At 40.8% G+C, this 25,978-nt stretch overlaps 1 protein-coding gene across 11 annotated transcripts in view; it reads left to right on the top strand.

Moving 5' to 3' along the window:
- Positions 1-8,253: 8,253 nt before the first annotated feature.
- LOC143788318 (complement factor H-related protein 3-like) overlaps positions 8,254-25,978 on the top strand; it is a 249,585-nt gene continuing 231,860 nt past the window's right edge. For 5 of the 11 annotated variants that reach the window (XM_077277890.1, XM_077277889.1, XM_077277888.1 and 2 more), the window contains exon 1: positions 8,254-8,578. In XM_077277890.1, the coding sequence (XP_077134005.1) occupies positions 8,506-8,578 (73 nt within the window). In that variant the 5' untranslated portion in view covers positions 8,254-8,505. Of the gene's footprint in view, positions 8,579-8,798; positions 8,829-25,978 lie in introns of all 11 variants that reach the window. The other 6 variants (XM_077277883.1, XM_077277879.1, XM_077277884.1 and 3 more) reach the window with 3 other exon arrangements.

Genomic DNA, 25,978 nt, shown 5'->3' with positions numbered 1-25,978 from the left:
TGTCCCTCTCCATATAAAGAGTGGACATCTTGTTTAACTGCGATTTTGACACTGTAACAGCGCAGAGAGCCTGCTCCTGATGCTCGCACTGTTAGCAGCAAGATTTAGGCTAGTTAGCTAGGTGGTTGTATATCAGTCAGATAATGAAGCTAGCTAGTATCCAGTTTGTCTGTTAAATTTACCTCCCAGAATTTTTTCTTTTTTGCCGTTACTGAGGTCCACAGACAAAGCCAGCAAGGCACATGTCCTACAAGTGCATTCTGCACTGCTTCTATTGTGCTCCATGCACGAGTATAGCATTTAAATAATATTTTTTCACTAGCTAAATATGAAACAGCCTTCTGTATCCCACCTTGTCATTTAGTGCTGTGGTGATATAAAACTGTCTGCAGACCTAAAGCACAAAAAAATATATATAATTTTTCAGTTGAAAAAAGTTAGACAACCCGCTGTATCACACTTTGTCATTTTGTTGGGTTGAAATTAAGCTGTAGAGTCCTGATCCAGAGGCCACCCATAAAGTATAGTGCTCCTAACGTTATACAGAAGAGGACCTGATTTTAAAATAATTTGTATCATCTAGTGTGTTATGGAGGCCTGATCCAGAGGCTACAAAAAAAAGTCTTGTGCTCCTAACAACATACAGTAGGGGACATCTGACTTTCAAATTGTTTGTAGCATAACTTCTTTGTCATACAGGCCTCATCCACACTCAAACAATTCTTTCTTCTGTGACTAAAATGATACAGCACACCATAGTTCACCTTGGAATTTACTGTCACTGAAGTTCAGCTGTTTGCAAAAGTGATGTAGAATTTAAAATCTAATTTTTGGTTGTTAATACTGGGCTCCTACCACACTATCTGAGCAACATGACTGGGAAAAATTGAGGCCATGATGGAAGGGGAATAGGCTTGGTGTTTAAGGTGTACGTGGGTAGGTGGTAATGTTTGTGAAAGCACTAGTGAACCAACATCACGTCCTATGCAAAGACATCTGACAACTTCTGTTACTGGACGGGCTACTCCACTATCTTTCTCTGGCAGACTCATAGCGGTACACCTTGTAGATGAGGCCCAAAAAGAGCATGTGCTTGAGTGGATGGCAAGCGCAGCTTCAGGTGGCCTCTCCTCCTCTTCCTCCAACATCATACCCAGTACAGTCCACAGAGGTGGCACCCAAATTCCCCTTGCCTCCCCCCGCATCCCAACTCTCCAACCATACAACTGACTATACAGAACGATAGATGGGTGGGTATGCACAGCTGTTCACACATTCTATGAAATGGTCATAACAAGTGAACTCAAGTACTCAGGGCGAAGTAGGTTCCGAACAGCATCCTGACCCTCATCACCAGACGTTAACCCCTTGGGGGGAGGTGATCCTGCTGAGACTCTGTACTGTGCGTGTCAGGGCAGGAAGAGGAGGAGGGTGACTTCAAGAGCGAGGAATTTGATAACAGAAGATGATGATGATGAGGTGTTAGATGCCAGTTGGCGTGAACATAGAGACACATAGCTGAGTAGATCATCTGAGTAGGAAGAAGAAGAGGTTATGTTGCACCGTGCTTTGCAGAAATGTAGTGATGCAGCCATGATGAGCAATGCATCCTCAGCCACAACTGTAGCTGTGACCAGCAGCATCCATGGGTCTGCAGCTCACAGATATGGCAAGGGTAGCCTAGCCTGGGCCTTTTTTGACACTGCAAAGGATGAGCCAACAAATGTAATCTGCCAAATTTCCCCCAAAAAACTGAGTTGAGATACAAAGTGCAATAATTTGACTACTACATGCATGAACCTTCACATGCGCAATCAACATGCGTTACTGTGGAAATCTCACTGCGCAAAAATGTGGACCTTAACAACCATCAGCCGCCCCATCAATTACATCTGCTGCTTCTTCCTCCTTCTCTGTTACTGAGCCAACTATTGAGATGCAGGTCTTTGACCACAGAACCTTGGGTTCTTAACATGCTCCAGTCATGCTGACTGAGAGCCAGCCATCAGTTGTAATGGAAGCGGACATGACTGCTGTTTTTGACTGATTTAAGAGAACAAGCATACCACAACTTTGTCAATCCACCGTAACATCTCCGCCTGCACCTCTCTCACGGTCCAGCAGTTTGTCCGGTTCATTGTATTCCACCCTCTGCACTGCAGCCAGCCCACAGTTCCATAGTTGTGGTCACGTAAAAGATTGTTTCACCACAGACACTTGGAAGAGTAAGCATGGCCAAGGGCGTTACATCTCGCTGAGTGGGCACAGGGTGACTCATGGCTGTGGGGACAGGCGCTGCTCCACAAGTCTTGGAAACCCCAAGGCTTGCAGGAAAAACCTCTACATTTATCACTTCCTCCACTGCTTCTGCCTTCTCCTCTATCTCCTCTAGGGCCTCAACCTGCCACCTCTGCCTTAATGAGACACGCATTGTCCTTGAAGAGATTTGTTAATGGTGCATCAATTATGGCGAAATTTGAGATAGACCGCCGGTAATACCCAACAATTTCAAGAAATGCCCTCACCTGCTTCCTAGAGAGTGGTTACTGCCACTTCTGAATTGCCTCGATCTTATAGAACTGTGGCTTGATTTCGCCTCTCCGGATGATGTAGCCTAAATATTAGGCCTCTTCCTTCCTTATGGCACACTTTTTTGGATTTACGGTGAACCCAGCTTTTCTTAATGCATCCAGGATTGCCTGTACCTTTGGTAGACGACTACCATATTTTCTGGTGTATAAGACGAATGGGCATATAAGACGACCCCCAACTTTTCCATATAAAATATGGAGTTTGGGATATACTCGCCGTATAAGACGGGGGTCATCTTATACGCCCAATTGTCTTATACGGCGTGTGCAGTGCGGATGGTTCCCATGGTCTGAGGGAGAGGAAACTCTCCTTCAGGCCCTGGGATCCATATTCATGTAAAAAAAAGAATAAAAATAAAAAATATGGATATACTTACCCTCCGACGGCCCCCGGCTCTCAGCGGTGCAAGCGGCGGCCTCCGTTCCTAAGGATGCATTGAGCGAAGGACCTGCGATGATTTACATGAAGATGGATCCCAGGGCCTGAAGGAGAGTCTCCTCTCCTCCAGACCCTGGGAACCATCCAGGATCGCTCCCTGCACAAGCCGTTCCTGGTGTATAAGACGACCCCCGACTTTTGAAACGATTTTCAGGGGTTAAAAAGTCGTCTTATACGCCTGAAAATACGGTACTCTAGTCAGGGGTGAAGACGACAATGTCATCCAAACAGTCTGCGGCATACTTCTTATGTGGAACCAAGATCCAATCCATCACCCTCTGGAAGATTGCTGCGGACCCCTGCAGTCCAAAAGGCATTCTGGTGTACTGGAACCAACCATCAGGGGTCGACAAGGCCATCTTCTCCTTGTCACTCTGGGACATGGGGATCTGCCAGTACCTTTTTGTCAGGTCGAGGGTTGTAATGTACCTAGCGGGCCCAAGTCGTTCAATAAGTTTGTCTAAGCAGAGCATCGAATACATATCAAAACTAGACACCTCATTCATCCCTTGGTAGTAATTACAAAACCACCACTTGCAATCGGGCTTCAGCACGAGGACAATGGGACTCGACCACTCACTTTTTGATTCCTCTATCACACCGAGGTCTAGCATTCTTTTAACCTCCTTTGATATTATCTCCCAGCTTGCTTCAGGAATCCTATAGCACATAGTCCCTTGGCTGGAACTGCCTCAGTCTTGCTGATAGGTGGTATATCCTCACCTGTGCCGCCTGGAGAAGATGTTCCTTCACAATAGGCATCACGTGCACCATCCTCTCTTGCAAATGGGTGACATGCTCAATGATGCTCCGGGGTGGCATGACTTTGGCTTCCCTGGTTTCCTTGGCAGTGTCCAGGAGCCCTCGTAGATGTTGACCATATGGGAGCTCAAACGGCAAGAAGACAGTGGAGGCTTGAGGGATTTCTCTGATGCAAAAAAGCAGAAATTGAAGCAGATAGCCCCAGTCTCAACCGTCCTTTTCCATGACTCTCTTGAGCATGGCCTTCAAGGTCTTGTTGAAGCGCTCCACCATGTCATCAGTCTGCGGGTGGTAAACTGAGGTTCCCGCTGTGCAATCCAGAGAACTCTACACAGCTCCTTCATCACTTTACTCATAAATTGAGTTCACTGGTCAGTCAAAATCTCCTTTGTAGGCCCGTCCTAGCAAAGATATGGACAAGCTCCCGGGCAATATTTTTAGCCGAAGAGTTCCTTAGTGGCACCACTTCAGGGTACCAGGTCACATAATCCATGACCACTAGGATGTATTGATGGCCCATGCAGATTTAACTAGGAGACGTACTAGGTCCATGGCAGTCCTCTCAAATAGGACCTCTATCACAGGCAATGGGACTAAAGTGTTTTGGGAGTGAGAAGTAGGAGCGGTTATCTGACAGTTGGGGCATGACCTACAATAATTTATGATCTCACGGTAACATCCTGGTTAATACAACATCCGCATTACACGCTCCTAAGTTTTCTCGACCCCCATAAGTGTCCCCAAAACAAGCGAATGAGCCATGTCTAAAATCCTCCACTGGTAGGGTCCCATAATTAACAGCTGCTTCACTATCTCACCTTCTCTCAGGTTGGTCCCCTGATACAACAAACTGCCATTGACTGCAAAATGAGGGAACTTGGTGTCAGCACCCTGCTCTTGAGCAACCCCATTACATACGGTAACATTATCAAATGCCCCCTTTAATGTAAGATCTGTAAGTTGAGCAGCCCCAAATTTCTCTTAGGGCACATCTAACTCTGTCACCATTTTTACTTCTCTCCAAAGAGAACACATAGGGGAAACTTTGCCATCTTTACTTTTGATGGAGCCTCTTCCAGATGGACTTGGCTTTTATCCGGGACACTCTGTGCAGCCCCCTATTGCCACAAGTTCCAAAATAGTGAAAAATCTCGCCCCAGTATGACAGGATCTATTAAGTCTTTTACTACCCCAACCTCATGGGACTTAGTACCACAGTCCTTTTCAATGGTCCCTCTGGCTACAGGGTAGTCCTTGGCATTTCCGTGGATGCTGTTGACACCCACAAACTTATTAGGGATCAACTGTAGAGAAATGTGGTAGCACTGATGAAGCACATTCTTTGGCATCCTGGAGGGCTAAGTCATAATATGCCTTTTGAGGTTCTGCTGACAAATATGGCGTAAGCATCTCTACTCACTGCTCTGGCGGAAGTTTCTCCCGTTCTGCCACCCTCTTGAAAACAGTCAGAAATCTTCCACATCATCCCCCGGGGTCATTTTTTGCATGGCTCTTCATTCCCTTTTCCGGACGTACGAGTCATCACCTAGAGTTAAGCAGGAGACAGCCGGCCTTCCACAAACCGCCTCTGCGAGGAATTCCATTTGACGCATTAGCGCCTCCTGTTGCTGTCGCTGCTGTGGTCCCCTGGTGGTTTGTTGGAGCTGCTGTACCAACAGTTTACTCGTATACCTGTTGCGCCATTTGCTGCTGCTGTGGAGTGGCCAGTTGTTGCTACTGTTGAACCTGGACCAGATGATTCACAAGCACCTCCATGCTGCCAGATGTCTTGTGCTGAATGGTGGATTTTACCCAGGACATGCAGCTGTCCACAGCCTTTATGCATGTTCTTGAAATGCTGCTAGCATTCAAAACACCACGTGTGAGAGGTTGACTCATTCAGCTGCTTCCAAAAGTAGATACAGGAACAATTCTTGTGGTAAATCACCTGCTGGCTTATTATGGAAACTATAAACCATAACAGGGTTCAGCAAAGTAAACATGGCCTTCCTGGCATAAAGGCAAAACAAAAAGAAAACATATAGCAAAGTCTATATGTCTGAGAGGTTTGCCTGCTCAGATCACCATGTGTCTTCAGCTCCACCTGGAGCTACGTCTGTAGTCTCTCCTCTCCAAACTGCAACACAGCGAAAAAAAACAGTGGCTGTACATTTAATATCCCAGCCACACCCTTGAGGTGGAGATATGGTGCGTAGGTGTCCCGCCCATTTCTTACCTACTCAAATACAAACCCATCCCATAACATGACTGATTAACTCTTTGGGAACATAGCATGCTGACAAGAAACCTATGGGTTTATAGATCATGGAAGAAAGCAGTCTTCGTGATACATATCTTTCCTCCCATACTGTGTCAGTGACCCTGTCACAGTTCCTTGGGCTCCTTCTATGAACTCTAAGCTTTAGTTACTTCCATAACTTTTCTGTTGGATTCAGGTTAAATGATTGGCTGAGCCATTCTAGCAGCTTTATTTTCTTTCTCTGAACCAACATAGAGGTTCCTTGGCTGTGTGTTTGAGATCATTGTCATGCTGAAATGTCCACCCTCATTTCATCTTCATCATCCTGGTAGATGGCAGATTTTTATCAAGAATGTTGCAGTACATTTGTCCATTCATTCTTCCTTTAAGTATATGATGTTTACCAGTGTTGTATGCAGACAAATAGCCCTACACCATGATGCTCCCACTAGTGATGAATAGAGTTGAATGAATTTCTTCAGATCCTCGCCTATTCGGCAAGCTATATCGCTTACCAAATAAGCTGCAGAGGGTACCCAGATACATGGAGCATGCTGGATGATCAACTGATTGGCGCCTCAGCTGCATGTGTAGCAGCTGTGTCACTGTCACAGCACATGCATGGAGAGCACTACACACAGGCTCTCCATGCATGTGATGTGACAGTGATACAGCCGGAACATATGCAGCTGTAGCGCCAACCAGCTGATCAGCCGGCATGCTCCATGTAACCAGGTTCCCTCTGCAGCTTATTTGGTAAGTGCTATAGCTTGCTGAATAAGCGGGAACCCAAAGATATTCGCTCAACTCTAGTGATGAATGAACAAGCTCATATAACATCTTATACGAGCATGCTCGAGTGTTACCAAGCATCTGGGAGTGCTGGTATATAATGTTCCAGTCTCTGAAACTGTATGATTTGCAGCTGTTAGACAGTCTAAACACATGTGGGAATTGCCTTTTTGTTAGAGAATCCCCACCTGTGTTGACTTGAGGCTATGGTGTAAAATGCAGTGCCTTGTGGCCTCCAAACATGGTGTGTGTTATGGCATGTCAGTATTTCACAGGATTGTCTAAATGTTGTTGAGCACACTTTAAATGCTCTTGAACATGCTTTTTGTTCAGCAATGAAGCATTGTGTGATGAGCTTACATACAAGCCATGAAAGTTCATTGCATTACTTTTAGTTTTTTTTTAAACATTTGTACCTGCTGATTTCAGGTTATTCTGTAGCTCTCCACAGGTGGTCCTTGGTTCTTGGACAATTCTTCTTATAATTCGGGTAACTACTCTGCCTGAAATCTTGCGGGGAGCACATGGTCATAATGTTTACGGTGAAATTAAGATATTTACTCTTCTGGATTATGGTCTCAACCATGCTCACTGGAAGCTTCAGTAGCTTAGAAATTCTTCTGTAACTAATGCCATTAGTATGTTTTGCAACAATAAGGTTGCAAAACTCTTGAGACAGCTCACTGGTTTTATTTATCATGACATGTTTCTTGTGTGTCACCTTGGTAATGAGACACATTTTTTATAGGTCATCAGTTGAACCTGCTGATATTATTTTCACTTATTACTTATAGATCTTATTACTGATAGATTTCAGCTAGTGTCATAACTTGCCATGGCTTTTTGCCTCTGTCTTTCTTCATGTGTTCAATATGTTTTTCTTGTGTCATTTTCCATCATTACTCATAACTTAATTTATGTACATTTACGGTTTGATTTTTTTACCTCTGTGGATTGGATAGGTTGTTACTGACATCTGGTGAGAATTAAGTCGCAGCTGGGGAGTGATGGTTACATTATAGATGAAGTGATGAAATTGAAGTTTGATTTGTGCTCCTGGATCTGGTGGTCGGCATATGACGTTACATCTGGTAACAATTTACATGACACATTTAGTGGTTTAGTGAATGCATTTTAAGTAAAGAATTCATAATGTGTGTTATTTGTATGTAGGGCAGAGAGAGCGACATCACTGGTAAGGGTTAAGTCCCTGCCGTCATGTTGTTGTACATCACAGTGATTTTAAATGCCAAATTAGCATTAATCCCATTTTGTCTTTTATTTTTACAGGCCCTTATTTATCCGAATTTTTTAACAAAGTTGAAGAGTTCAGTGTGGGGAGAGGAAACCAGCAAGCTGGGTGTTAAGCTGAAAATTTTTTTCCATGATTTCAGTATTAACAAGAAAACAGGAAAACATGCTCTTCAGACAGCTGCATGCACACAAAGAATTACTTGTCCCTGCTTAGATGAAAATCCCACAACATGAAAATCCCTAAAGCTTTCAGACCAACAGTCAAACAAAGCTAATGGTAATATAGCTAAGATTGCAAAATCACCACAAAAAGAGAAGTGAGAAAAGAAATTTAAAGGGCAGAAATAGCCAGGAAGTTCGTATTTGATCTGCAATCCCAAGGCAGAAGTTACCGGATCCAAGCCAAGATGCCTAGACTGGACGTCATTGGTATGCTATCGCTAACTTTATGCTGTTATGCTGCACTGCCATCTGATCCAGGTGAGATCACAATATGGGTTTAGAAAAGTTTACAATGTTTTAGGATCTTATTATAATCTTAGCAGATTACTCTATGTACAGATAATGATATCTGACCGGCTCAGCTGCAGATGATGACGCTCCTTACTGGTTACTATAAATATGTTGAATAGTTTGATGGATATGTGGAACATTCCTTATACTTTATGGACAATGTTTTTTTCTTTCTTTTTTTTCCCAGCAGAGAGGGTGGAAACCACAACACTGTTAAGTATGAACATGACTCTTTTCATAACTGTGAATGCATATTTCTAATTCCACAGTGACAGATAAGATATACGGTATATATATATATATATATATATATATATATATATATATATATATAGTATGAAGAGAAGAAAAAGCTAAATGCACTCGCCAATCTCAAAAGCTGTCTTTTGAGATTGGTGAGTGCATTCCGCTTTTTCTTCTCTTCATACTATGGAACAAATCTGGTCTTCTATGGAGTTGCACCCGGAATCTTATAATGTGGCTGTTTTTGGACAAAAATGACATAAATACCAGCTTTAATTCAATTAATAAGTTTTGGGCAGTGCCGTTCACTTTTGTCTTTGTTTCTGATATATATATATATATATATATATATATATATATATATATATATACATATATATATATATATATATATATACATACATATGTATATATGTACAGTACAGACCAAAAGTTTGGACACACTTTCTCATTTAACCCCTTAAGCCCCGAGGGTGGTTTGCACGTTAATGACCGGGCCAATTTTTACAATTCTGACCACTGTCCCTTTATGAGGTTATAACTCTGGAACGCTTCAACGGATCTTGGCGATTCTGACACTGTTTTCTCGTGACATATTGTACTTCATGTTAGTGGTAAAATTTCTTCGATATAACTTGCGTTTATTTGTGAAAAAAACGAATATTTGGCGAAAATTTTGAAAATTTCGCAATTTTCCAACTTTGAATTTTTATGCCCTTAAATCACAGACATATGTCACACAAAATACTTAATAAATAACATTTCCCACATGTCTACTTTACATCAGCACAATTTTGGAACCAAAATTTTTTTTTGTGACGGAGTTATAAGGGTTAAAAGTTGACCAGCAATTTCTCATTTTTACAACACCATTTTTTTTTAGGGACCACATCTCATTTGAAGTCATTTTGACGGGTCTATATGATAGAAAATACCCAAGTGTGACACCATTCTAAAAACTGCACCCCTCAAGGTACTCAAAACCACTTTCAAGAAGTTTATTAACCCTTCAGGTGTTTCACAGGAATTTTTGGAATGTTTAAATAAAAATGAACATTTAACTTTTTTTCACACAAAATTTATTTCAGCTCCAATTTGTTTTATTTTACCAAGGGTAACAGGAGAAAATAGACCCCAAAAGTTGTTGTACAATTTGTCCTGAGTACGCTGATACCCCATATGTGGGGGTAAACCACAGTTTGGGCGCATGGCAGAGCTTGGAAGCAAAGGAGCGCCATTTGACTTTTCAATGCAAAATTGACTGGAATTGAGATGGGACGCCATGTTGCATTTGGAGAGCCCCTGATGTGCCTAAACATTGAAACCCCCCACAAGTGACACCATTTTGGAAAGTAGACCCCCTAAGGAACTTATCTAGATGTGTGGTGAGCACTTTGACCCAACAAGTGCTTTACAGAAGTTTATAATGCAGAGCCGTAAAAATAAAAAATCATATTTTTTCACAAAAATTATCTTTTCACCCCCAATTTTTTATTTTCCCAAGGGTGAGAGAAGAAATTGGACCCCAAAAATTGTTGTGCAATTTGTCCTGAGTACGCTGATACCCCATATGTGGGTGTAAACCATTGTTTGGGCGCAGGGCAGAGCTCGGAAGGGAAGGAGCGCCATTTGACTTTTCAATGCAAAATTGACTGGAATTGAGATGGGACGCCATGTTGCATTTAGAGAGCCCTTGATGTGCCTAAACATTGAAACCCCTAACAAGTGACACCATTTTGGAAAGTAGACCCCCTAAGGAACTTATCTAGATGTGTGGTGAGCACTTTGACCCAACAAGTGCTTTACAGAAGTTTATAATGCAGAGCCGTAAAAATAAAAAATCATATTTTTTCACAAAAATGATCTTTTCACCCCCAATTTTTTATTTTCCCAAGGGTAAGAGAAGAAATTGGACCCCAAAAATTGTTGTGCAATTTGTCCTGAGTACACTGATACCCCATATGTGGGTGTAAACCATTGTTTGGGCGCAGGGCAGAGCTCCGAAGGGAAGGAGCGCCATTTGACTTTTCAATGCAAAATTGACTGGAATTGAGATGGGACGCCATGTTGCGTTTGGAGAGCCCCTAATGTGCCTAAACATTGAAACCCCCCACGAGTGACACCATTTTGGAAAGTAGACCCCTTAAGGAACTTATCTAGATGTGTGTTGAGCACTTTGACCCAACAAGTGCTTCACAGAAGTTTATAATGCAGAGCCGTAAAAATAAAAAATCATATTTTTTCACAAAAATGATCTTTTCACCCCCATTTTTTTATTTCCCCAAGGGTAAGAGAAGAAATTAGACCACAAAAGTTGTTGTGCAATTTGTCCTGAGTACGACGATACCCCATATGTGGGTGTAAACCATTGTTTGGGCGCATAGCAGAGCTCAGAAGGGAAGAAGCGCTATTTTACTTTTCAATGCAAAATTGACTGGAATTAAGATGGGATGCCATGTTGCGTTTGGAGAGCCCCTGATGTGCCTAAACATTAAACCCCCCCACAAGTGACACCATTTTGGAAAGTAGACCCCCTAAGGAACTTATCTAGATGTGTTTTGAGAGCTTTGAACCCCCAAGTGTTTCACTACAGTTTATAACGCAGAGCCGTGAAAATAAAAATTATTTTTTTTTTTCACAAAAATGATTTTTTAGCCCCCAGTTTTGTATTTTCACAAGGGTATCAGGATAAATTGGACCCCAAAAGTTGTTGTCCAATTTGTCTGGAGTACGCTGATACCCCATTTGTGGGGAGGGACCACTGTTTGGGCGCATGACAGAGCTCGGAAGGGAAGGAGCGCCATTTGGAATGCAGACTTAAATGGATTGGTCTGCAGGCGTCACGTTGCATTTGCAGAGCCCCTGATGTACCCAAACAGTACAAACCCCCCACAAGTGACCCCATATTGGAAACTAGACCCCCCAAGGAACTTATCTAGATGTGTTGTGAGAACTTTGAACCCCCAAGTGTTTCACTACAGTTTATAACGCAGAGCCGTGAAAATAATTTTTTTTTTTTTTTTCACAAAAATGAAATTTAGCCCCCAGTTTTGTATTTTCACAAGGGTATCAGGATAAATTGGACCCTAAAAGTTGTTGTCCAATTTGTCCTGAGTACGCTGATACCCCCTATGTGGGGGGGAACCACTGTTTGGGCGCATGACAGAGCTCGGAAGGGAAGGAGCGCCATTTGGAATTCAGACTTAAATGGATTGGTCTGCAGGCGTCACGTTGCATTTGCAGAGCCCCTGATGTACCCAAACAGTACAAACCCCCCACAAGTGACCCCATATTGGAAACTAGACCCCCCAAGGAACTTATCTAGATGTGTTGTGAGAACTTTGAACCCCCAAGTGTTTCACTACAGTTTATAACGCAGAGCCGTGAAAATAAAAATTATTTTTCTTTTTCACAAAAATGATTTTTTAGCCCCCAGTTTTGTATTTTCACAAGGATATCAGGATAAATTGGACCCCAAAAGTTGTTGTCCAATTTGTCTGGAGTACGCTGATACCCCATTTGTAGGGAGGGACCACTGTTTGGGCGCATGACAGAGCTCGGAAGGGAAGGAGCGCCATTTGGAATGCAGACTTAAATGGATTGGTCTGCAGGCGTCACGTTGCATTTGCAGAGCCCCTGATGTACCCAAATAGTACAAACCCCCCCATATTGGAAACTAGACCTCCCAAGGAACTTATCTAGATGTGTTGTGAGAACTTTGAACCCCCAAGTGTTTCACTACAGTTTACAACGCAGAGCCGTGAAAATAAAACATATTTTTTTTCCCACAAAAATGATTTTTAGCCCCCCAAATTTTTATTTTCCCAAGGATAACAAGAGAACTTGGACCCCAGAAGTTGTTGTTCAATTTGTCCCTAGTACGCTGATACCCCATATGTTGGGGTAAACCCCTTTTTGGACGCACGGGAGAGCTCGGAAGGGAAGGAGCACTGTTTTACTTTTTCAACGCAGAATTGGCTGGAATTGAGATTGGACGCCATGTCGCGTTTGGAGAGCCCCTGATGTGCCTGAACAGTGGAAACTCCCCAATTCTACCTGAAACCCTACCCCTAACCGTTTACTGAACATTTTCTGACAGTCATAAGTGCCACGTATATAAGTGCCACGTACATAAGTGCCACGTATATAAGTGCCACGTATATAAGTGCCACGTATATAAGTGCCACGTATATAAGTGCCACGTATATAAGTGCCACGTATTTAAGTGCCACGTATTTAAATGCCACGTATTTAAGTGCCACGTATTTAAGTGCCACGATATTTCAGTGCCACAATATTTCAGTGCCACGTATTTCAGTGCCACGTATTTCAGTGCCACGTATTTCAGGCACTGAAAAATACGTGGCACGTAAATACTTCAGTGCCACGATATTTCAGTGCCACGATATTTCAGTGCCACGTATTTCAGTGCCACGTATTTCAGTAAGTAAATACGTGGCACTTAAATACGTGGCACTTAAATACGTGGCACTTAAATACGTGGCACTTAAATACGTGGCCACTGAAATATCGTGGCACTTATATACGTATATACGTATATAAACGTATATTTCAGTGCCACGTATTTCAGTGCCACGTATTTCAGGTTAGGGGTAGGGTTAGGGTTTTTTGTTTTTTTCTTGTGTTTTTCTATAAAAACGCATGCGTTTTACCGCGTTTACATGCATTTTTTCACACATGCGGTTTTTTTAAAAAACGCATGCAGATAAAAACGCAAGTGTGAAACCAGACTAAAAGACGCTTTTTATAGCAAAAAAGTTTTTGCGTCTCCACATTTTGAGACCTATAATTTTTCCACATTTTGGTCCACAGAGTCATGTGAGGTCTTGTTTTTTGCGGGACGAGTTGTCGTTTTTATTGGTAACATTTTCGGACACGTGACCATTTTTTATCACTTTTTATTCCGATTTTTGTGAGGCAGAATAACCAAAAACCAGCTATTCATGAATTTCTTTTGGGAGAGGCGTTTATACCGTTCTGCGCTTGGTAAAATTGATAAAGCAGTTTTATTCGTCGGGTCAGTACGATTACAGCGATACCTCATTTATATCATTTTTTTATGTTTTGACGCTTTTATACGATAAAAACTATTTTATAGAAAAAATAATTATTTTGGCATCGCTTTATTCTGAGGACTATAACTTTTTTATTTTTTTGCTGATGATGCTGTATGGCGGCTCGTTTTTTGCGGGACAAGATGACGTTTTCAGCGGTAACATGGTTATTTATATCTGTCTTTTTGATCGCGTGTTATTCCACTTTTTGTTCGGCGGTATGGTAATAAAGCGTTGTTTTTTGCCTCGTTTTTTTTTTTTTTTTCTTACGGTGTTTACTGAAGGGGTTAACTAGTGGGCCAGTTTTATAGGTTGGGTCGTTACGGACGCGGCGATACTAAATATGTGTACTTTTATTGTTTTTGTTTGTTTTTTTTAGATAAAGAAATGTATTTATGGGAATAATATTTTTTTTTTTATTATTATTTATTTAGGAATTTTTTTTATTTTTTTTTACACATGTGGAAATTTTTTTTTTTACTTTTTTACTTTGTCCCAGGGGGGGACATCACAGATCGCAGATCTGATAGTGTGCACAGCACTCTATCATATCTGCGATCATACTTTCATCGGAGCAGGCTGCAGCTTTCATCTGCAGCCTGCTCCGACCCGGAAGTGCTCCCTGCAGGACCCGGATACAGCCCCTCGGCCATTTTGGATCCGGGGCCTGCAGGGAGAAGACGTTCGGTACGAGGTGAGTACATCACCTTGTACCGATCGTCTCAGGGAAGCCCGCAGGGAGCCCCCTCCCTGCGCGATGCTTCCCTGTACCGCCGGTACACCGCGATCATGTTTGATCGCGGTGTGCCGGGGGTTAATGTGCCGGGGGCGGTCCGTGACCGCTCCTGGCACATAGTGCCGGATGTCAGCTGCGATATGCAGCCGACACCCGGCCGCGATCGGCCGCGCTCCCCTCGTGAGCGCGGCCGATCGCGTATGACGTACTATACCGTCACCGGGAATTAAGGCCCACCCCACCTCGACGGTATAGTACGTCATATGGGATTAAGGGGTTAAAGATTTTTCTGTATTTTCATGACTGAAAATTGTACATTCACACTGAAGGCATCAAAACTATGAATTAACACATGCGGGAATTATATACTTATCAAAAAAGTGTGAAACAACTGAAATTATGTCTTATATTTTAGGTTCTTCAAAATAACCACCTTTTGCTTTGATGACTGCTTTGCACACTCTTGGCATTCTCTTGATGAGCTTCAAGAGTATAGTCACCGGGAATGATCTTCACTTCACGGGTGTGCCCGGTCAGGTTTAATAAGTGGGATTTCTTGCCTTATAAATGGGGTTGGGACCATCAGTTGTGTTGTGCAGAAGTCTGGTGGATACACAGCTGATAGTCCTATTGAATAGACTGTTAGAATTTGTATTATGGCAAGAAAAAAGCAGCTAAGTAAAGAAAAACTTGTGGCCATCATTACTTTAAGAAATGAAGGTCAGTCAGTCTGAAAAATTGGGAAAACTTTGAACGTGTCCCCAAGTGCAGTGGCAAAAACCATCAAGCGCTACAAAGAAACTGGCTCACATGAGGACCGCCCCAGGAAAGGAAGACCAAGAGTCACCAGCCTCAAAAATCGCAGATTAACAGCAGCTCAGATTACAGACCAGGTCAATGCCACACAGAGTTCTAGCAGCAGACACATCTCTACAACAACTGGTAAGAGGAGACTTTGTGCAGCAGGCCTTCATGGTAAAATAGCTGCTAGGAAACCACTGCTAAGGACAGGCAACAAGCAGAAGAGATTTGTTTGGGCTAAAGAACACAAGGAATGGACATTAGACCAGTGGAAATCTGTGCTTTGGTCTGATGAGTAGTGTTGAGCGATACCTTCCGATACTCAAAGGTATCGGTATCGGATGGTATCGGCCGATATCCGAAAAATATGAAAAAATGACCGCTCATGTGACTGTTCACATGACCAATCACAAGCCGCTACATCATCGCAGGTCCTAAACTCCTCATTCTTAGGAACGGAGGCTGCTGGTTACATCGGTAAGGTCCAGGGGCCGCCGGAGAGGTGAGTATATCCATATTTTTTATTTTAATTCTTTATTTTTTACATGAATGTGGATCCCAGGGCCTGAAGGAGAGTCTCCTCTCCTCCAGACCCTGGGAACAATACATTGGGAACTTCCGATTCCGATTTCCGATATCACAAAAATATCGGAACTCGGTATCGGAATTCCGATACAGCAAATATCGACCGATACCCGATACTTGCGGTATCGGAATGCTCAACACTACTGATGAGTCCAAATTTGAGATTTTTGGTTCCAACCATGTGTCTTTGTGCGACGCAGAAAAGGTGAACGGATGGACTGTACATGCCTGGTTCCCACCATGAAGCATGGAGGAGAAGGTGTGATGGTGTGGGGGTGCTTTGCTGGTGACACTGTTGGGGATTTATTCAAAATTGAAGGCATACTGAACCAGCATGGCTACCACAGCATCTTGCAGCGGCATGCTACTCCATCCGGTTTGCGTTTAGTTGGACCATCATTTATTTTTCAACAGGACAATGACCACAAACACACCTCCAGGCTGTGTAAGGACTATTTGACCAAGAAGGAGAGTGATGGGGTGCTACGCCAGATGACCTGGCCTCCACAGTCACCAGACCTGAACCCAATCGAGATGGTTTGGGGTGAGCTGGACCGCAGAGTGAAGGCAAAAGGGCCTACAAGTGCTAAGCATCTCTGGGAACTCCTTCAAGATTGTTGGAAGACCATTTCCAGTGACTACCTCTAGAAGCTCATCAAGAGAATGCCAAGAGTGTGCAAAGCAGTCATCAAAGCAAAAGGTGGCTACTTTGCAGAACCTAGGATATAAGACATAATTTCAGTTGTTTCACACTTTTTTGTTAAGTATATAATTCCACATGTGTTAATTCATAGTTTTGATGCCTTCAGCGTGAATGTACAATTTTCATAGTCATGAAAATACAGAAAAATCTTTAAATGAGAAGGTGTGTCCAAACTTTTTGTCTGTACTGTATATATATATATATATATATATATATATATATATATATATATATGTATATATATATATATATATATATATTCTAGTTTAACAATCTAAAAGCTCTGGTATCCAGAATCTTATAAAAAGTCATACAATCTGCTGAAAGACAGATTTATTTTTCTGTAAAATACCGCAAGATTTTTTTTTACAGTCAACAAAAATTACCTTTTCTCTAAGATGACGCTAAAACCTTCTACATGCTGTAGAGCATGTTATTTTAGGAAAAATGTCTAAAGGAAAATTGATCGTTATTGCCTTTCTTGCCCAGCTTGCCCATAGCTGCCAATCTAAGATCAGCTGTTATTTTTTAATCAGTTCTAGTAGAATGAAACTTACAACAGAAACAGAATAGCCGGTATCTGGAGCGCAAAAGGAGTACACAGACACCAGTTAGGGTAAAACCACAACGCGTTTCAACGGCGTGCGCCGTCTTCTTCAGGAAGATATTTATTAATGATATACAAGGAAGCAGTATTTAACCTTACAAGGACAAATCACAGAACAGAATTACATATGCAGATGTAACATACAAAAAGTGGGCATGTATCATTTATTACAACATTTTAGCAGCAAAGTGGCAAATATAACATACAGATAGTGGGCATGTATCATTTGTTACAAGATTTTGGCAGCAACAAATTGCCTAATAAAAACCAATTAAAAGAAAAAATAAGAATACAAAATAAAAATAATCACCAAAAGTAATAATAATAAAAAATCAGCATAAAAAATTATCATAAAAAATAAAGAAAAAAATACAAATAGACGTCTAGTTAGTAACTTTCTCAATCATGAGGTTCAGACACTCAGGGGCCAGTGCACCAAGCTTAAAAATCCAGAAGCTTTCCTTTTTTATTAAACTACTCAAACGGTCTGTTACATACTCAGGTATATGGTCAATAATTGTTGGTTGCATCGCTTTCCAATTTTTTTGGTGCATCAATAAAAAATGCTTCGACAGGCTGTGTAACATGAAGCCATTTTTTATGTTCTGTCTATGTTTATTTAGTCTCGCATGCATCGTTTGTATGGTGCGGCCTACATATTGTAGACCGCAACCACATTCAATCAGATAGACTACATGAGTAGTTTGACAGTTAACAGATGAGTTGATTAAAAACATATTGCCCGTCGTGTTAGATTTGAATTTACGTGCACCTTTCCCAATAGAGATGCAACACAAACATTTGGTACTCCCACATGGCAAACAGCCCAAATTCAGAGACGCACGAGGTCTTGATATGAATGGGACTATTGACATGTTACTGGGTGCAACCTTATTCCCTAAAGTCGGGTTTCTTCGAAATATGATTATGGGGTGGGGAGGTAAATGTTTCGAAAGCACTGGATCCCCCTTCAAAACGAACCAATATTTTGATAGAATTTTTTTAACCATCACATGAGACTAATTGAAAGTGGTAATGAAGCTCCAGTTGCTAAATGTAATTCTAGAGGGGAGAGGCTCCGTCAATTTCCTCCTAATGCTATCAATACACTCCTTCTGTGTCAAAGAATTGGCTTTTTTGTGGGCGTCCCTAACTAGGTTCTTCGGATAACTTCTCTGTTCAAACCTCTGATCCAGGATTTTAGCCTCCCTTAGGAAATCAGAATTATATGTACAGTTTTTTCGTATCCGCCAATATTGGCCGTACGGGACATTCTGGATCCACTTGGGTAGGTGACCACTATCAAAGCTGAGATAACTGTTTACATCCACTTCCTTAAAATGTGTGGTCGTGGATAGATTACCTGTTTCATCAACTTGAATCACAAGATCTAGGAGTTGAACAGAGATGTTAGACATATTAGCTGTGAAATGTAACCCTAATGAATTCTTATTGAGGTTGGAAATGAACTCCAATGCCTCCCCCTCAGTACCAGTCCATATACAAAACAAATCATCGATAAAGCATCGATAAAAAGCCAATTTACCTGAAATAAGGTAGTGTTGCGTGATGCGCATAGATTCAAACACCCCCATAAACAAATTAGCATAATTGGGGGAGAATCTCATCCCCATCGCGCAACCCTTGATCTGGCGATAAAATGTGTGATCAAAGGAAAAGACATTATTTAGCAAAACAAACCAAATAGCATTGATTAGAAAGTCTTTTTGCTGAATAGGCAATGAAGGATCTTTTAACAAAAACTGGTGGACAGCCTCGACACCCTTATCATGAGGGATATTGGTGTAGAGAGCTTGTATATCCATAGTAATAAGAATACAATTAGGGACAGGGGATAGATTCAGAAGTAAATCAATGAGATGAGATGAGTCTTTTAAATGGGAATCCAGTGCTACAACATACTTTTGCAAAAATAAATCCACATAGTGAGAAAGATTACTGATAATTGCACCTATCCTGGCGATAATGGGACGGCCGGGAGGATTAGAATAATTTTTATGGATTTTCAGTAGAAAATAGAAAAAGGTGTTTTGAAATGTGAAATGTTCAGAAATGTGTACTCTTTTTTGTTGAGAATCTCTAGGGAGTGGGCCATTTTCTTCAATGCACTATATTCAACAAATATATCCATGGAAATATCATGATCCAGTTTAAGATAGCACTCAGAATCACTCAATAATCTGAGGGATTCTGTAGTATAGAACCACCTATTTATAATAACTACCCCCCCCCCCCTATCCGCATTTTTTATAATGATCTCCTTATTATCCTTTAGGGATTTAATGGCGACCTTCACATCGTTACTCAAATTTGTATTAGATTGTTTACTAAGGGGTAATGATCGAATTTCTTGAAAAATAAGCTGTTGGAATGTCTCTAAATGTGATCCCTTATGGTGAATAGGATAAAAATTACTACGACTATTTTTTGGTGCAACGTGCAGAAATTGATTTGACTCGGTGGATGGTGCTTCTGATATAGGGGTCTTGGTAGATTTACCACCCTCTAACAAAAAGTGACGTGTACTGTAAGCTTTTGCATGAATTCATTTAAATCCAAATAAAGATTAAATATATTTAATTTTAATGTAATAATCCGAAATGTTAAAGATGCTGGAGTGTTGTTTTGGGATATCAGTATTTTTTATGATATCTAGTCTAGGGGGTTTTCCAGTTTTTTTGTTTTTGCCCTTGCCCCTAGACCCTCTTGTTCTCTTTTTCTTTTTATCATGGCTTCGTGACCCGGTAGCACCCGAAAAAAATGTGTGATCTTGGTATTTTGTAAGTCACCAGTAGAGGGACATAATGCAATACCAGGATTCTGGTGACAAGGAGTGACAGTGATTTCCTTAATAAAAGTATTGGATTCTATGGTATTGATCACTGGCAAATCAGTACCTGTGTTACTATTGATAAGTGAAGAATTAGGGAATGGAATTGGGGGTGAGTGATATTAGTGAACAGTCAGTATCATAAACTGAAAGTTGAAAGAGACCGTCAAAATTTTCTTGTACACTGGGCCCAGGACACAACATATTATCAGAGGGGTTAATGTCAGAAGATGTGAACAAACTGGCAGTTTGTGGTGGTACTTTTGTATCTAGAGGAGATATGGTTGATTCGCGCCTAAGAAGAGGGGATGATGTAGAAATTTCCAACCGTTCATTAAGCACAATAGGATTATTCATCTGAAATAGAGTGCTACCTTTTAGACTTTCTTTATGTTGTTTGTAAAACATTTTTTGCTGTTTATTATGCAGTTTGGATACTGAATTATTGGTACAATCCAAAGGGGGAGCTGTTGTATCCCCAGTAGAAGATAGATTGACAGTATGCTGAGCTGGTAATTCGGTTTCCATAGAAGCACTGATATTTTTAGAAAACCTATCTTTTTTATCCCTCATAAATTTAAGCGCCTTCTTTTTAATTAGTGTATCTTCAAACTTATTAAGTCTCCCTTGTAGTTTTAAATTAAATTCCAAAAAATCAGAACATTGATCAAATGTAGTGAGTTTCTCTTTAATAGAACTGAGTTGAACTATGGCATCATCAGCAAGGGAATTACGTTTGGAAATTAGTAGATACATCATGTGAACAGAACATTCTAGGCGTATATTATTCCAGCTGGTATTTTTTGTTGCACGTTGCACCAAAAAATAGTTGTAGTAATTTTTATGCTATTCACCATAAGGGATCACATTTAGAGACATTCCAACAGCTTATTTTTCAAGAAATTCGATCATTACCCCTTAATAAACAATCTAATACAAATTTGAGTAACGGTGAGAATGCCGCCATTAAATCCCTAAAGGATAATAATAAGATCATCATAAAGAATGCAGATAAGGGGGGGGGTAGTTATTATAAATAGGGGGTTCTATACTACAGAAACCCTCAGATTATTGAATGATTCTGAGTACTATCTTAAACTGGATCGTGATATCTCCATGGATATATTTGTTGAATATAGTGCATTGATAAAAACGGCCGACTCCCTAGAGATTCTCAACAAAAAAGAGTACAAATTTCTGAACATTTCACATTTCAAAACACCTTTTTTCTATTTTCTACCGAAAATCCATAACAATTATTCTAATCCTCCCGTTCTTCCCATTATCGCCAGGATAGGTGCAATTATCAGTAATCTTTCTCACTATGTGGATTTATTTTTGCAAAAGTATGTTGTAGCACTGGATTCCCATTTGAAAGACTCATCTCATCTCATTGATTTACTTCTGAATCTATTCCCTGTCCCTAATTGTATTCTTATTACTATGGACGTACAGGCTCTCAACACCAATATCCCTCATGATAAGGGTGTCGAGACTGTCCACCAGTTTTTGTTAAAAGATCCTTCATTGCCTATTCAGCAAAAAGACTTTCTAATCAATGCTATTTGGTTTGTTTTGCTAAATAATGTGTTTTCCTTTGATCACACATTTTATCTCCAGATCAAGGGTTGCGCGATGGGGATGAGATTCTCCCCCAATTATGCTAATTTGTTTATGGGGGTGTTCGAATCTGTCCGCATCGCGCAACACTACCTTACTTCAGGTAAATTAGCTTTTTATCAACGCTTTATCGATGATTTGTTTTGTACATGGACTGGTACTAAGGGGGAGGCATTGGAGTTCATTTCCAACCTCAATAAGAATTCATTAGGGTTACATTTTACAGCTAATATGTCTAACATCTCTGTTCAACTCCTAGATCTTGTGATTCAAGTTGATGAAACAGGTAATCTATCCACGACCACACATTTTAAGGAAGTGGATGTAAACAGTTATCTCAGCTTTGATAGTGGTCACCTACCCAAGTGGATCCAGAATGTCCCGTACGGCCAATATTGGCGGATACGAAAAAACTGTACATATAATTCTGATTTCCTAACGGAGGCTAAAATCCTGGATCAGAGGTTTGAACAGAGAGGTTATCCGAAGAAACTAGTTAGGGTCGCCCACAAAAAAGCCAATTCTTTGACACAGAAGGAGTGTATTGATAGCATTAGGAGGAAATTGACGGAGCCTCTCCCCTCTAGAACTACATTTAGCAAGTGGAGCTTCATTACCACTTCAATTAGTCTCATGTAATGGTTAAAACAATTCTATCAAAATATTGGTTAATTTTGAAGGGGGATCCAGAGCTTTCGAAACATTTACCTCCCCACCCCATAACCATATTTCGAAGAAACCAGACTTTAGGGAATAAGGTTGCACCCAGTAACATGTCAATAGTCCCATTCATATCAAGACCTCGTGCGTCTCTGAATTCGGGCTGTTTGCCATGTGGGAGTACCAAATGTCTGTGTTGCATCTCTATTGGGAAAGGTGCATGTAAATTCAAATCTAACACGACAGGCAATATGTTTTTAATCAACTCATCTGTTAACTGTCAAACTACTCATGTAGTCTATCTGAATCAATGTGGTTGTGGTCTGCAATATGTAGGCCGCACCATACAAACGATGCATGCGAGACTAAATAAACATAGACAGAAAATAAACAATGGCTTCATGTTACACAGCCTATCAAAGCATTTTTTATTGATGCACCAAAAAAATTGGAAAGCGATGCAACCAACAATTATTGACCATATACCTGAGTATGTAACAGACCGTTTGAGTAGTTTAATAAAAAAGGAAAGCTTCTGGATTTTTAAGCTTGGTGCACTGGCCCCTGAGTGTCTGAACCTCATGATTGAGAAAGGTACTAACTAGTTGTCTATTTGTATTTTTTTCTTTATTTTTTATGATAATTTTTTATGCTGATTTTCTTCTATTATTACTTTAGTGATTATTTTTATTTTGTATTCTTATTTTTTCTTTTAATTGTTTTTTATTAGGCAATTTGTTGCTGCCAAAATCTTGTAACAAATGATACATGCCCACTATCTGTATGTTATATTTGCCGCTTAGCTGCTAAAATGTTGTAATAAATGATACATGCCCACTTTTTGTATGTTACATCTGCATATGCAATTACCACTGTTCTGTGATTTGTCCTTGTAAGATTAAATACTGCTTCCTTGCATATCATTAACCCCTTCACCCCCAAGGGTGGTTTGCACGTTAATGACCAGGCCAACTTTTACAATTCTGACCACTGTCCCTTTATGAGGTTATAACTCTTGAACGCTTCAACGGATCTTGGCGATTCTGACACTGTTTTCTCGTGACATATTGTACTTCATGATAGTGATAAAATTTATTCGATATAATTTGCGTTTATTTGTGAAAAAAACGAATATTTGGCGAAAATTTTGAAAATTTCGCAATTTTCCAACTTTGAATTTTTATGCCCTTAAATCACAGACATATTTTGCGTGACGCAAAATACTTAATAAGTAACATTTCCCACATGTCTACTTTACATCAGCACAATTTTGGAACCAAAATTTTTTTTTGTGACGGAGTTATAAGGGTTAAAAGTTGACAAGTAATTTCTCATTTTTACAACACCATTTTTTTTTAGGGACCACATCTCATTTGAAGTCATTTTGAGGGGTCTATATGATAGAAAATACCCAAGTGTGACACCATTCTAAAAACTGCACCCCTCAAGGTACTCAAAACCACTTTCAAGAAGTTTATTAACCCTTCAGTTGTTTCACAGAAATTTTTGGAATGTTTAAATAAAAATGAACATTTAACTTTTTTTCAAAAAAAAATTATTTCAGCTCCAATTTGTTTTATTTTACCAAGGGTAACAGGAGAAAATAGACCCCAAAATTTGTTGTACAATTTGTCCTGAGTACGCTGATACCCCATATGTGGGGGTAAACCACTGTTTGGGCGCATGGCAGAGCTCGGAAGGAAAGGAGTGCCATTTGACTTTTCAATGCAAAATTGACCGGAATTGAGATGGGACGCCATGTTGCATTTGGAGAGCCCCTGATGTGCCTAAACATTGAAACCCCCCACAAGTGATACCATTTTGGAAAGTAGACCCCCTAAGGATCTTATATAGATGTGTGGTGAGCACTTTGACCCAACAAGTGCTTCACAGAAGTTTATAATGCAGAGCCGTAAAAATAAAAAATCATATTTTTTCACAAAAATGATTTTTCGCCCCCAATTTTTTATTTTCCCAAGGGTAAGAGAAGAAATTGGACCCCAAAAATTGTTGTGCAATTTGTCCTGAGTACGCTGATACCCCATATTTGGGTGTAAACCATTGTTTGGGCGCAGGGCAGAGCTCGGAAGGGAAGGAGCGCCATTTGACTTTTCAATGCAAAATTGACTGGAATTGAGATGGGACGCCATGTTGCATTTGGAGAGCCCCTGATGTGCCTAAACATTGAAACCCCCCACAAGTGACACCATTTTGGAAAGTAGACCCCTTAAGGAACTTATCTAGATGTGTGTTGAGCACTTTGACCCAACAAGTGCTTCACAGAAGTTTATAATGCAGAGCCGTAAAAATAAAAAATCATATTTTTTCACAAAAATGATTTTTCGCCCCCAATTTTTTATTTTTCCAAGGGTAAGAGAAGAAATTGGACACCAAAAATTGTTGTGCAATTTGTCCTGAGTACGCTGATACCCCATATGTGGGTGTAAACCATTGTTTGGGCGCAGGGCAGAGCTCGGAAGGGAAGGAGCGCCATTTGACTTTTCAATGCAAAATTGACTGGAATTGAGATGGGACGCCATGTTGCATTTGGAGAGCCCCTGATGTGCCTAAACATTGAAACCCCCCACAAGTGACACCATTTTGGAAAGTAGACCCCTTAAGGAACTTATCTAGATGTGTGTTGAGCACTTTGACCCAACAAGTGCTTCACAGAAGTTTATAATGCAGAGCCGTAAAAATAAAAAATCATATTTTTTCACAAAAATGATCTTTTCGCCCCCATTTTTTTATTTCCCCAAGGGTAAGAGAAGAAATTAGACCACAAGCGTTGTTGTGCAATTTGTCCTGAGTACGACGATACCCCATATGTGGGGGTAAACCACTGTTTGGGCGCATAGCAGAGCTCGGAACGGAAGGAGCGCTATTTTACTTTTCAATGCAAAATTGACTGGAATTAAGATGGGACGCCATGTTGCGTTTGGAGAGCCCCTGATGTGCCTAAACATTAAAAACCCCCACAAGTGACACCATTTTGGAAAGTAGACCCCCTAAGGAACTTATCTAGATGTGTTTTGAGAGCTTTGAACCCCCAAGTGTTTCACTACAGTTTATAACGCAGAGCCGCGAAAATAAAAATTCTTTTTTTGTTCACAAAAATGATTTTTTAGCCCCCAGTTTTGTATTTTCACAAGGGTATCAGGATAAATTGGACCTCAAACGTTGTTGTCCAATTTGTCCTGAGTACGCTGATACCCCATATGTGGGGGGAACCACTGTTTGGGCGCATGACAGAGCTCGGAAGGGAAGGAGCGCCATTTGGAATGCAGACTTAAATGGATTGGTCTGCAGGCGTCACGTTGCATTTGCAGAGCCCCTGATGTACCCAAACAGTACAAACCCCCCACAAGTGACCCCATATTGGAAACTAGACCCCCCCCAAGGAACTTATCTAGATGTGTTGTGAGAACTTTGAACCCCCAAGTGTTTCACTACAGTTTACAACGCAGAGCCGTGAAAATAAAAAAT

This window comes from Ranitomeya variabilis, chromosome 8 (genome assembly GCF_051348905.1).
Source record: "Ranitomeya variabilis isolate aRanVar5 chromosome 8, aRanVar5.hap1, whole genome shotgun sequence".
In the NCBI taxonomy this organism is placed as follows: Eukaryota; Metazoa; Chordata; class Amphibia; order Anura; family Dendrobatidae; genus Ranitomeya; species Ranitomeya variabilis.
The sequence above is the reverse complement of the archived record's forward strand: the minus strand, read 5'-3'. Positions and strand labels throughout refer to the sequence as shown.